This window comes from Carassius carassius, chromosome 34, assembly GCF_963082965.1.
Source record: "Carassius carassius chromosome 34, fCarCar2.1, whole genome shotgun sequence".
NCBI lineage: Eukaryota > Metazoa > Chordata > Actinopteri > Cypriniformes > Cyprinidae > Carassius > Carassius carassius.
The window spans coordinates 29,273,830-29,288,829 of record NC_081788.1 but is presented as its reverse complement, the minus strand read 5'-3'; the positions used below and the strand labels follow the sequence as shown (position 1 = coordinate 29,288,829).

Below are 15,000 nucleotides of genomic sequence, written 5' to 3'. Positions count from 1 at the left end.
AGATTTTATATATATATATTAAAAAAAACATTTTTAAATCACGAGTTATAAATCTAAATGAATTTAATCAAATTTCATTTATTCCAATGTGTTAATTCTGGTAATTCTCAGATTATATGTTCATACAATTATATATTAAAATAAACTTTTTTTTTTTTCATTCAACATTTTAAATCAATTTTTTATTTATTTATTATAATTATAATTATTATTGTATTTATTTATGGTGTGGTTTGTGTAATTTGAAATGTCAAACGTTTTTTTTTATTAATTAAAAAAGGGTAAATGAAGTAATAACATGCTATCATTCAAAACATCATTTTTTTAACATTCACTCATTACTAAAAAACTAAATTGAAAATACAGCTTAAGTTGAAAAATGTCATCACTGTTTTATAAAAAAATATTCCACCTGGAATTAAAAAAAATTACTGTGATGAAGGGACAAGGCCTTGTGGGAATTGTAGTGCCTGCGGTGAGGTGCCTATGGGGAAGTGAGACCACTAGTGGACACCCAGGGAAACACAGACCAGACATCGTGACAAAGACTCATTTTACAAATGTGATTTCTTAACCTCAAAAAGTAAATCTAAACAACTCTAAAAGGAGTTTATGTTGAATAGGGATTAGTTGCCGAGAGAAACTGTTAGTTAAATATCCTTCAGTAAATTCAAAGAACCAGAAGAGTCAACGTCAAGCACAAAAGATTGAGAACCACTGCTGTAAAGGACAATAGGAAGATAATTTCAGGCTGTAAATAATGAAAACGTTGACAAACACGAGGAAATATGCCGTTGTATTTCACAGTTAGAGTATTGTGTAATATCTCGGCCACTGTGTTTCCTGTTTGCAACAGTCTTAATCTTTACTAGCAAAAATCTGCAAAAACTATGAAAGATAAAACTAAAATAATTTTTTAAAAATTAAATTTTTTTGAAGTATTGAAATATCTGAAATTGGGGGAAAAATACGGAAAATGTAAAAAAAAATTACACTTTTTAATTATTATTTACTAGTAGTAATTTATTAGTAGTAATTTTATTAATTATAATTAATTTGCTGTAAATCACTTGCTATTATGAGGAATCACAGCATAAACACACTTTAAAGCAGTCCACATCAATATTTCTATTTAAAATAATTCCTTTTTAATTGTATTTGCCCCTTCTCTCTAACATAAACATATTCATATTAATCCTGATAAGTAAAATATTTCCTGGTTAGAAATTAATTTTGCCACTTCATACCAGACATTAGACTACAGTCTACAGTTACTACAAAATATCCCCTATAATAAAAAATGTAAAAAACAATAAAGACCCTCAAAACTATTTAACCAACACAAGACAATTCAATGATCACAAACCTGACTAATCTTTAACCATATTTTTAAATGTAACTTTAAATGTTTGAAGCAGGACTGTCTAATATTAATTGGTAAATAATTCCAATTATTAACAGCTCTTGCATAAAAATCAGAATGATCAAAATCAGTAGCTCTAAACACAATCACCTCTTGATCAAGCTCTTGTTTGTCTTATATTTTCAGTACGTGAAGAAATCAGTTCTTTCAAGAGTGAGGGTGCAAGGTTATTAACACTTTTTTTTGCATTAAACAACTTTTAAAACAAACGTAAAAAATAAAGAAACTGTATTTTTAATTTCATAACAGTGATGCTATCTGTTAGGTTTCTTGTCAAATACTTTTAAAGCACGTTTATATAAGGTATGTAAAGGTCTAAGAGTAGATGTTTCTGCTTAATAGGTACAATGAGAGAAGATTAAAGAAGAAAAAAAGAAGAAAAAAAACTTTTACAGGTTCTACTGAAAAAAGTTCACATTTCTAAGTTGAAGTGTCACTGCACATACTATTTTTTTTTTACGTTTTTAAAAAGTTTTTTGTTTTACTTGTATGTAAATAACAGTGTCATCAGCATGTTTAAATATGTACAACAGGACAAGCATCTGAAAAGTCATGCAAGTGCAAACTGAAAAGTAAGGGTCCTAGTATCGAACCCTGAGGAACCCCTTTGGAGCAATCTCTTAAAGAGGATAAATGTGTTTTAATCTGGGTGCGCGTTTCCTTGATGTAAGATAAGACTCAATACATTTAATTGTATCCACCAAAGTCTTCAAAAGTAGCAATGAGTAGTAATTTCCAAACTTTTCCTGTATGTTATTAAATAGCTTTTTACACCTATTTAGTCATTTTTGGAGATGCATTTGATCATCTCTTGACCTCGGTGTGTTTTTGTTTAGCTGTAATTCTGCATTAGTCAGCAAAACAGCAAAATCACTGATTAACTCAGAGCTGATTGTGGGTCAAAAGCTCCTCAAAGAGCCTCAGAAACTGATGGGAAACAAAGCACATGATCACAGTCATCCTGATGGAGAAACATCTGGTTTTTGAGGACGAGGTTCAGTGCAGGAGCAGAAACGATGCTGCGAGACCGATGTGCTCCGTTCCTCCACATCAGCAGACGAACGAGAGTGTGTTACTGCGGTAAGATCACGCCTCATTCACTCCGCATGTTTCACAAGAATAATGCAAAATATATGATCGTCGTTTTATTGTCATTAATCAAACACAATGTAATTCTGTGTGTTGTACATCCAGGTTTATTTTAAAATATCCATAATTCCAGTTATTGTGTAATATCATGTTGGAACAGAGCACATGGGTTGTTGACTTTTGTAAGCAGAAGGACTTTGTCTTGTGTTTTTTGGCAAACACTGAACATGATGGTGAACCGTCAGTCAGTGACAACAGATATATAAATAATGCTAGGTTCATAATTCAAATCAAACCACCATCACAAAATCTTCCCTCAGTTTCATCTACATCTAAACTCTTAATTTTTTTTCATTGGCTCTGATTATTCAAAGAACCTTTAACATACATGGTCCCTTTAATATTCCTTACAGAGGAAAACGGTTTCTTTAGATTATTAAATTGTTCTTCAATCTAAGAATTTTTTTTTTTTTTTTATAACTGATCACTGAAAAATTATTTGGTGAATCAAAAATGGTTATTTTTTTGTAATTATAGTGAAAACCCCAATTTGGGACCTTTATGTTTAATATATAGTGAGTTTGAGACTGTGAATCTTTTTGACTGATTCTTTACAAGGAATCGTTTAGAGAGTCATTTGTTCATGAGTCAGACTCCACTGTTCAAAGTTCAAACTGTAATCGTGAGAACGATTCAAATTGAGAGTTTGTGAGACTGTTTGTGAGTCTTTTGGCATTGATGAATATGCATGGGACCACTAAATGTTCTTTATAGTGCAAAAGTGTTCTTTACACTAAGAAAATATGGTTCTATTAAGAACCGATCTCTGAAAGGTTTATAATGGCATAAAGTTGTTCAACATTCAGAAGCAAGATCTGAGTTTATACTGCATGAGATTGAGTTTGCTGAAAGACTCTTATTTCAGTAACACTAAACCGCAGCTTGAATGTTCAGGTGTAACTAGAAGAGACGGCTCAGGTTAAATAAAGCTATTACAGGTGGAGGAGATGGTAAAACAGCACAGCTCTGATATCAGGTAATGAGCTTAAACTAGTCTTCCAGAAATGGTTAGAATTGCTATAATAAGAGTTTTATAGAAGATGTTTATAAGATTCAAGGATCTGCCGAGGATCTCAGCAGGCTGATCTACTATTCCAAGGTAACATGAGATGTTTGTGTTCAATCTTGTTGGTGTTTGGCGTTAAACTGATGTTTGATGTATTTGTGTGGATTTGTCTGTTTCACAGTCAGTACGCTGAAATCATAGACGAGGAGGAAGGCGATAAGATGACGAGACCTGACACTTTCATCTCACTGGATGCTGAGGCTGAAGTCTCTGCGAGGAGAAGAAAACCAACCCTCGTCAGGTCAGTTCATAGAGCTCGAATTAACCTTAACCAATGTGTTCACACAGCAGCCTCACTCCAGATGTGTCTCCTGATTCAGATCCAAAACATTTGATCCGTCACTACTTCTGCAAGTCCAGAGTGACTCCGAATCGAAGTGTGAACGCAGGAAACCTCAGTCCTGTCAGGTGTGTGGTTTCACTATCATTCGCATACTATTAGCGGTTTTATTAATACACTGAAAAAACATGTAGGATTTAGTAAATTCAACAAATATTAATGAAATTTTGATGTGGAAAATCTAAAATAGTATTTTCTTGTAAAATGTAATCCAGTCTACAACTTCGTAAAATATTATAAAGTGTATTTAGAATTCGTTTTCATTTGTATTATTTTTTTTAGTTGAACATTTAGTATTTTGATGTTTAGGTTATTTTTTTAATTTTTTTAAATATGTCTTTAAAACTATTTACACATACACTGCTAATACATTTCACATATAATTACAAAGAAACAGCAAGTAAGTAATTAAGTAATTAAAATAAATGTTCAAATAAAATGACTAAAATGGTATTTTCTCTCTTTTTTTGATTTTTGATTAAGTTTAACTTTTATAATTACTGCCTTCATTTTAATTTTAGCAATACTTTTAGTATTTTGTTGTATGTTTACAACACTCATATTTTGCTAGTAAATTCTGCAAGTACAAAGAAAATGTGAAAAAGTAACACATTGAATTAAATATGAAATTTGGAAGTAGAAAAACTAACATAGTTTTTTCTCGTAAAACACACTCCAGTTTCATTTTTATTCTGTATATAGTTTTATTTCAGTTTTAATTCATGATATGAAGTGTTGCCTCGGCTCATTAAGTTCAAGTTTTTTAGATTTTCTTTTATTTCAGTTTAATAATTTAGCATTTCAAGTGACATTTTTTAATGGTTTTATTCTTGGTTTTATTTAACAATAATAATCCTGCTGTGTCAGTTACTTTCCAGCATCTCTCCTTTAATGAGGGATGTTGAACGAAAGAAATGTGAATCTTCTCTTTTGTTCATCCGGTTGATTCAGATGAATTCAAGAGTTTAGAGCACAGATCTCAGTTCAGAAAGACAACAAACAGGAGATTTTATTTGCAATATTCTTTGTGATTTACACCACTGAATATGCAACATGTTGTGTTTCAGTCTCTGCGCACTAATATCCAGTACCACAAAGTTTTTAAAGACATAAGTGAAGATGAACAACTGAGGCAGAGTATGTACGACCAGTTTGATTAGTTTTGTTGATTATTATTTCACTAGTATTAAACATGAGAAGAAGCTTTGGTTTACTCTTGTGTTTTCCAGGTTACACATGCGCGCTGCAGAAGGACATTCTGTACCAAGGAAGGCTCTTTGTGTCCGATAACTGGATCTGTTTCCATTCCAAAGTGTTCGGAAAAGACACTAAGGTAAAATCTGAAAACTGCTGAAAAAAAAAAAAAAATCTGGAGACGGATACACTGGAGTTTATAAGTTTGTGTGTCGGTAAGATTGTTTAAAGTTTCTGAATGAAGTCTCTTCTGCTCACCAAGGCTGCTTTTATTTGATTAAAAATACAGTAAAAATAGTGAAATATTATTATATTGTAAAACAGCTGTTTTCTGTGTGAATCTTTGTTAAAGTGTAATTTAATTTTTATTTATTTATTATTTATTCTTGTTTTTGTTTTTGTTTGTTGCACGGTTTGCAGAAAACGTGGTGTATTTTCTTTTTCAGGATTCGCAGATTAATAGAAAGTTCAAAAGAACAACATTTATTTAAAATAGAATATTTGTAGCATTATTACAGTTTTTTTTGATTGCTAAACAACAGTGAGCACAACTGGAGCTACATGTGCAAAACTCTAACTACAGTCTGCAATAGCAACAGTCACCTGAGCTAAACAGTTCACATCACCTTCAAAACTCATTCCAAGCAACGCAACTCTTAACACATGGCTCAAAACAGGCTCAGTGCAGCCAAACACTACACACAACCCTTACTGAGATACCACACACCGTCACTCGGAACACACCGAGAGGAGAAACACCACACACAACCCTCGCTGAGATAACACACACCGTCACTCGGAACACACTGAGAGGAGAAACACCACACACACCCCTCGCTGAGATAACACACACCGTCACTCAGAACACACTGAGAGGAGAAACACCACACACAACCCTCGCTGAGATAACACACACCGTCACTCGGAACACACCGAGAGGAGAAACACCACACACAACCCTCGCTGAGATAACACACACCGTCACTCGGAACACACTGAGAGGAGAAACACCACACACAACCCTCGCTGAAATAACACACACCGTCACTCGGAACACACCGAGAGGAGAAACACTACACACAACCCTCGCTGAGATAACACACACCGTCACTCGGAACACACCGAGAGGAGAAACACTACACACAACCCTCGCTGAGATAACACACACCGTCACTCGGAACACACTGAGAGGAGAAACACTACACACAACCCTCGCTGAGATAACACACACCGTCACTCAGAACACACTGAGAGGAGAAACACTACACGCGACCCTCGCTGAGATAACACACACCGTCACTCGGAACACACTGAGAGGAAAAACACCACACACAACCCTCGCTGAAATAACACACACCGTCACTCGGAACACACCGAGAGGAGAAACACTACACACAACCCTCGCTGAGATAACACACACCGTCACTCGGAACACACCGAGAGGAGAAACACTACACACAACCCTCGCTGAGATAACACACACCGTCACTCGGAACACACTGAGAGGAGAAACACTACACACAACCCTCGCTGAGATAACACACACCGTCACTCAGAACACACTGAGAGGAGAAACACTACACGCGACCCTCGCTGAGATAACACACACCGTCACTCGGAACACACTGAGAGGAAAAACACCACACACAACCCTCGCTGAGATAACACACACCATCACTCAGAACACACCGAGAGGAGAAACACTACACACAACCCTCGCTGAGATAACACACACCATCACTCGGAACACACGGAGAGGAGAAACACTACACAACCCTCGCTGAGATAACACACACCGTCACTCCGAACACACCGAGAGGAAAAACACCACACACAACCCTCGCTGAGATAACACACACCGTCACTCGGAACACACCGAGAGGAAAAACACCACACACAACCCTCGCTGAGATAACACACACCGTCACTCCGAACACACCGAGAGGAGAAACACCACACACGACCCTCGGTGAGATAACACACATCGTCACTCGGAACACACTGAGAGGAGAAACACCACACACGACCCTCGCTGAGATAACACACCGTCACTCGGAACACACCGAGAGGAGAAACACTACACACGACTCTCGCTGAGATAACACACACCGTCACTCAGAACACACTGAGAGGAGAAACACCACACACAACCCTCACTGAGATAACACACACCGTCACTCCGAACACACTGAGAGGAGAAACACCACACACAACCCTCACTGAGATAACACACACCGTCACTCGGAACACACCGAGAGGAGAAACACTACACACACCCCTCGCTGAGATAACACACACCGTCATTCGGAACACACCGAGAGGAGAAACACTACACACACCCCTCGCTGAGATAACACACACCGTCACTCGGAACACACCGAGAGGAGAAACACCACACACGGCCCTCGCTGAGATAACACACACCGTCACTCGGAACACACTGAGAGGAGAAACACCACACACGACCCTCGCTGAGATAACACACACCGTCACTCAGAACACACTGAGAGGAGAAACACCACATACGACCCTCGCTGAGATAACACACACCGTCACTCAGAACACACTGAGAGGAGAAACACTACACACACCCCTCGCTGAGATAACACACACCGTCACTCGGAACACACTGAGAGGAGAAACACCACACACGACCCTCGCTGAGATAACACACACCGTCACTCAGAACACACTGAGAGGAGAAACACCACATACGACCCTCGCTGAGATAACACACACCGTCACTCAGAACACACTGAGAGGAGAAACACCACACACGACCCTCACTGAGATAACACACACCGTCACTCAGAACACACTGAGAGGAGAAACACTACACACGACCCTCGCTGAGATAACACTCGTCACTCGGAACACACTGAGAGGAGAAACACCACACACAACCCTCGCTGAGATAACACACACCGTCACTCAGAACACACCGAGAGGAGAAACACCACACACAACCCTCGCTGAGATAACACACACCGTCACTCAGAACACACCGAGAGGAGAAACACCACACACAACCCTCACTGAGATAACACACACCGTCACTCGGAACACACCGAGAGGAGAAACACTACACACGACCCTCGCTGAGATAACACACACCGTCACTCGGAACACACTGAGAGGAGAAACACTACACACACAACCCTCACTGAGATAACACACACCTTCACTCAGAACACACCGAGAGGAGAAACACCACACACGACCCTCGCTGAGATAACACACACCGTCACTCGGAAAAAACCGAGAGGAAAAACACCACACACAACCCTCGCTGAGATAACACACACCGTCACTCGGAACACACCGACAGGAAAAGCACTACACACAACCCTCGCTGAGATAACACACACCGTCACTCGGAACACACCGAGAGGAAAAACACCACACACAACCCTCGCTGGAATAACACACACCGTCACTCGGAACACACCGACAGGAAAAGCACTACACACAACCCTCGCTGAGATAACACACCGTCACTCGGAACACACCGAGAGGAGAAACACTACACATGACCCTCGCTGAGATAACACACACCGTCACTCAGAACACACCGACAGGAAAAACGCCACACACAACCCTCGCTGAGATAACACACACCGTCACTCGGAACACACCGAGAGGAAAAACACTACACACACCCTTCGCTGAGATAACACACACCGTCACTCGGAACACACTGAGAGGAGAAACACCACACACAACCCTCGCTGAAATAACACACACCGTCACTCGGAACACACCGAGAGGAAAAACACTACACACACCCCTCGCTGAGATAACACACACCGTCACTCGGAACACACTGAGAGGAGAAACACAACACACAACCCTCGCTGAGATAACACACACCGTCACTCAGAACACACTGAGAGGAGAAACACTACACGCGACCCTCGCTGAGATAACACACACCGTCACTCGGAACACACCGAGAGGAGAAACACTACACACAACCCTCGCTGAGATAACACACACCGTCACTCGGAACACACGGAGAGGAGAAACACTACACAACCCTCGCTGAGATAACACACACCGTCACTCCGAACACACCGAGAGGAAAAACACCACACACAACCCTCGCTGAGATAACACACACCGTCACTCGGAACACACCGAGAGGAAAAACACCACACACAACCCTCGCTGAGATAACACACACCGTCACTCCGAACACACCGAGAGGAGAAACACCACACACGACCCTCGCTGAGATAACACACACCGTCACTCGGAACACACTGAGAGGAGAAACACCACACACAACCCTCACTGAGATAACACACACCGTCACTCGGAACACACTGAGAGGAGAAACACCACACACAACCCTCACTGAGATAACACACACCGTCACTCCGAACACACTGAGAGGAGAAACACCACACACAACCCTCACTGAGATAACACACACCGTCACTCGGAACACACCGAGAGGAGAAACACTACACACACCCCTCGCTGAGATAACACACATCGTCACTCGGAACACACCGAGAGGAGAAACACCACACACGACCCTCGCTGAGATAACACACACCGTCACTCGGAACACACTGAGAGGAGAAACACCACACACGACCCTCGCTGAGATAACACACACCGTCACTCAGAACACACTGAGAGGAGAAACACTACACACACCCCTCGCTGAGATAACACACACCGTCACTCGGAACACACTGAGAGGAGAAACACCACACACGACCCTCGCTGAGATAACACACACCGTCACTCAGAACACACTGAGAGGAGAAACACCACACACGACCCTCGCTGAGATAACACACACCGTCACTCAGAACACACTGAGAGGAGAAACACCACACACGACCCTCACTGAGATAACACACACCGTCACTCAGAACACACTGAGAGGAGAAACACTACACACGACCCTCGCTGAGATAACACTCGTCACTCGGAACACACTGAGAGGAGAAACACCACACACAACCCTCGCTGAGATAACACACACCGTCACTCAGAACACACCGAGAGGAGAAACACCACACACAACCCTCGCTGAGATAACACACACCGTCACTCAGAACACACCGAGAGGAGAAACACCACACACAACCCTCACTGAGATAACACACACCGTCACTCGGAACACACCGAGAGGAGAAACACTACACACGACCCTCGCTGAGATAACACACACCGTCACTCGGAACACACCGAGAGGAAAAACACCACACACAACCCTCGCTGAGATAACACACACCGTCACTCGGAACACACCGACAGGAAAAGCACTACACACAACCCTCGCTGAGATAACACACACCGTCACTCGGAACACACCGAGAGGAAAAACACCACACACAACCCTCGCTGAGATAACACACACCGTCACTCGGAACACACTGACAGGAAAAGCACTACACACAACCCTCGCTGAGATAACACACCGTCACTCGGAACACACCGAGAGGAGAAACACTACACACGACTCTCGCTGAGATAACACACACCGTCACTCAGAACACACCGACAGGAAAAACACTACACACAACCCTCGCTGAGATAACACACACCATCACTCAGAACACACCAAGAGGAAAAACACCACACACAACCCTCGCTGAGATAACACACACCGTCACTCAGAACACACAGAGAGGAGAAACACCACACACAACCATCGCTGAGATAACACACACCGTCACTCGGAACACACCGACAGGAAAAACACTACACACAACCCTCGCTGAGATAACACATACCGTCACTCGGAACACACCGACAGGAAAAACACTACACACAACCCTCGCTGAGATAACACACACCGTCACTCGGAACACACCGAGAGGAGAAACACTACACACAACCCTCGCTGAGATAACACACACCGTCACTCGGAACACACTGAGAGGAGAAACACCACACACAACCCTCACTGAGATAACACATACTGACTCAGAACACACTGAGAGGAAAAACACCACACACAACCCTCGCTGAGATCACACACACCGTCACTCGGAACACACCGAGAGGAAAAACACCACACACAACCCTCGCTGAGATAACACACACCGTCACTCGGAACACACCGAAAGGGAAAAAACTACACACAACCCTCGCTGAGATAACACACACCGTCACTCGGAACACACCGAGAGGAAAAACACCACACACAACCCTCGCTGAGATAACACACACCGTCACTCGGAACACACCGAGAGGAAAAACACTACACACACCCTTCGCTGAGATAACACACACCGTCACTCGGAACACACTGAGACGAGAAACACCACACACAACCCTCGCTGAAATAACACACACCGTCACTCGGAACACACCGAGAGGAAAAACACTACACACACCCCTCGCTGAGATAACACACACCGTCACTCGGAACACACTGAGAGGAGAAACACTACACGCGACCCTCGCTGAGATAACACACACCGTCACTCGGAACACACTGAGAGGAGAAACACTACACGCGACCCTCGCTGAGATAACACACACCGTCACTCGGAACACACCGAGAGGAGAAACACTACACACAACCCTCGCTGAGATAACACACACCGTCACTCGGAACACACGGAGAGGAGAAACACTACACAACCCTCGCTGAGATAACACACACCGTCACTCCGAACACACCGAGAGGAAAAACACCACACACAACCCTCGCTGAGATAACACACACCGTCACTCGGAACACACCGAGAGGAAAAACACCACACACGACCCTCGCTGAGATAACACACACCGTCACTCCGAACACACCGAGAGGAGAAACACCACACACGACCCTCGCTGAGATAACACACACCGTCACTCGGAACACACTGAGAGGAGAAACACCACACACAACCCTCACTGAGATAACACACACCGTCACTCCGAACACACTGAGAGGAGAAACACCACACACAACCCTCACTGAGATAACACACACCGTCACTCGGAACACACCGAGAGGAGAAACACTACACACACCCCTCGCTGAGATAACACACATCGTCACTCGGAACACACCGAGAGGAGAAACACCACACACGACCCTCGCTGAGATAACACACACCGTCACTCAGAACACACTGAGAGGAGAAACACTACATGCGACCCTCGCTGAGATAACACACACCGTCACTCGGAACACACCGAGAGGAGAAACACTACACACAACCCTCGCTGAGATAACACACACCGTCACTCGGAACACACGGAGAGGAGAAACACTACACAACCCTCGCTGAGATAACACACACCGTCACTCCGAACACACCGAGAGGAAAAACACCACACACAACCCTCGCTGAGATAACACACACCGTCACTCGGAACACACCGAGAGGAAAAACACCACACACAACCCTCGCTGAGATAACACACACCGTCACTCCGAACACACCGAGAGGAGAAACACCACACACGACCCTCGCTGAGATAACACACACCGTCACTCGGAACACACTGAGAGGAGAAACACCACACACAACCCTCACTGAGATAACACACACCGTCACTCGGAACACACTGAGAGGAGAAACACCACACACAACCCTCACTGAGATAACACACACCGTCACTCCGAACACACTGAGAGGAGAAACACCACACACAACCCTCACTGAGATAACACACACCGTCACTCGGAACACACCGAGAGGAGAAACACTACACACACCCCTCGCTGAGATAACACACATCGTCACTCGGAACACACCGAGAGGAGAAACACCACACACGACCCTCGCTGAGATAACACACACCGTCACTCGGAACACACTGAGAGGAGAAACACCACACACGACCCTCGCTGAGATAACACACACCGTCACTCAGAACACACTGAGAGGAGAAACACTACACACACCCCTCGCTGAGATAACACACACCGTCACTCGGAACACACTGAGAGGAGAAACACCACACACGACCCTCGCTGAGATAACACACACCGTCACTCAGAACACACTGAGAGGAGAAACACCACACACGACCCTCGCTGAGATAACACACACCGTCACTCAGAACACACTGAGAGGAGAAACACCACACACGACCCTCACTGAGATAACACACACCGTCACTCAGAACACACTGAGAGGAGAAACACTACACACGACCCTCGCTGAGATAACACTCGTCACTCGGAACACACTGAGAGGAGAAACACCACACACAACCCTCGCTGAGATAACACACACCGTCACTCAGAACACACCGAGAGGAGAAACACCACACACAACCCTCGCTGAGATAACACACACCGTCACTCAGAACACACCGAGAGGAGAAACACCACACACAACCCTCACTGAGATAACACACACCGTCACTCGGAACACACCGAGAGGAGAAACACTACACACGACCCTCGCTGAGATAACACACACCGTCACTCGGAACACACTGAGAGGAGAAACACTACACACACAACCCTCACTGAGATAACACACACCTTCACTCAGAACACACCGAGAGGAGAAACACCACACACGATCCTCGCTGAGATAACACACACCGTCACTCGGAACACACCGAGAGGAAAAACACCACACACAACCCTCGCTGAGATAACACACACCGTCACTCGGAACACACCGACAGGAAAAGCACTACACACAACCCTCGCTGAGATAACACACACCGTCACTCGGAACACACCGAGAGGAAAAACACCACACACAACCCTCGCTGAGATAACACACACCGTCACTCGGAACACACTGACAGGAAAAGCACTACACACAACCCTCGCTGAGATAACACACCGTCACTCGGAACACACCGAGAGGAGAAACACTACACACGACTCTCGCTGAGATAACACACACCGTCACTCAGAACACACCGACAGGAAAAACACTACACACAACCCTCGCTGAGATAACACACACCATCACTCAGAACACACCAAGAGGAAAAACACCACACACAACCCTCGCTGAGATAACACACACCGTCACTCAGAACACACAGAGAGGAGAAACACCACACACAACCATCGCTGAGATAACACACACCGTCACTCGGAACACACCGACAGGAAAAACACTACACACAACCCTCGCTGAGATAACACATACCGTCACTCGGAACACACCGACAGGAAAAACACTACACACAACCCTCGCTGAGATAACACACACCGTCACTCGGAACACACCGAGAGGAGAAACACCACACACAACCCTCGCTGACATAACACACACCGTCACTCGGAACACACTGAGAGGAGAAACACCACACACAACCCTCACTGAGATAACACATACCGTCACTCAGAACACACTGAGAGGAAAAACACCACACACAACCCTCGCTGAGATCACACACACCGTCACTCGGAACACACCGAGAGGAAAAACACCACACACAACCCTCGCTGAGATAACACACACCGTCACTCGGAACACACCGAAAGGGAAAAAACTACACACAACCCTCGCTGAGATAACACACACCGTCACTCGGAACACACCGAGAGGAAAAACACCACACACAACCCTCGCTGAGATAACACACACCGTCACTCAGAACACACTGAGAGGAAAAACGCCACACACAACCCTCGCTGAGATAACACACACCGTCACTCGGAACACACCGAGAGGAAAAACACTACACACACCCTTCGCTGAGATAACACACACCGTCACTCGGAACACACTGAGACGAGAAACACCACACACAACCCTCGCTGAAATAACACACACCGTCACTCGGAACACACCGAGAGGAAAAACACTACACACACCCCTCGCTGAGATAACACACACCGTCACTCGGAACACACTGAGAGGAGAAACACTACACGCGACCCTCGCTGAG

General features: G+C 43.9%; 1 protein-coding gene across 1 annotated transcript in view; it reads left to right on the top strand.

Annotated features, from left to right (window-relative positions):
• The first annotated feature begins 2,324 nt into the window (after positions 1–2,324).
• Positions 2,325–15,000, top strand: part of LOC132114994 (GRAM domain-containing protein 2B) — a 19,518-nt gene continuing 6,842 nt past the window's right edge. Inside the window, exons 1-5 of the mRNA XM_059523410.1 lie at positions 2,325–2,503; positions 3,760–3,879; positions 3,959–4,046; positions 5,046–5,115; positions 5,208–5,311. Coding sequence (XP_059379393.1) covers positions 2,370–2,503; positions 3,760–3,879; positions 3,959–4,046; positions 5,046–5,115; positions 5,208–5,311 — 516 coding nt within the window. The 5' untranslated portion in view covers positions 2,325–2,369. The remainder of the gene's footprint in view (positions 2,504–3,759; positions 3,880–3,958; positions 4,047–5,045; positions 5,116–5,207; positions 5,312–15,000) is intronic.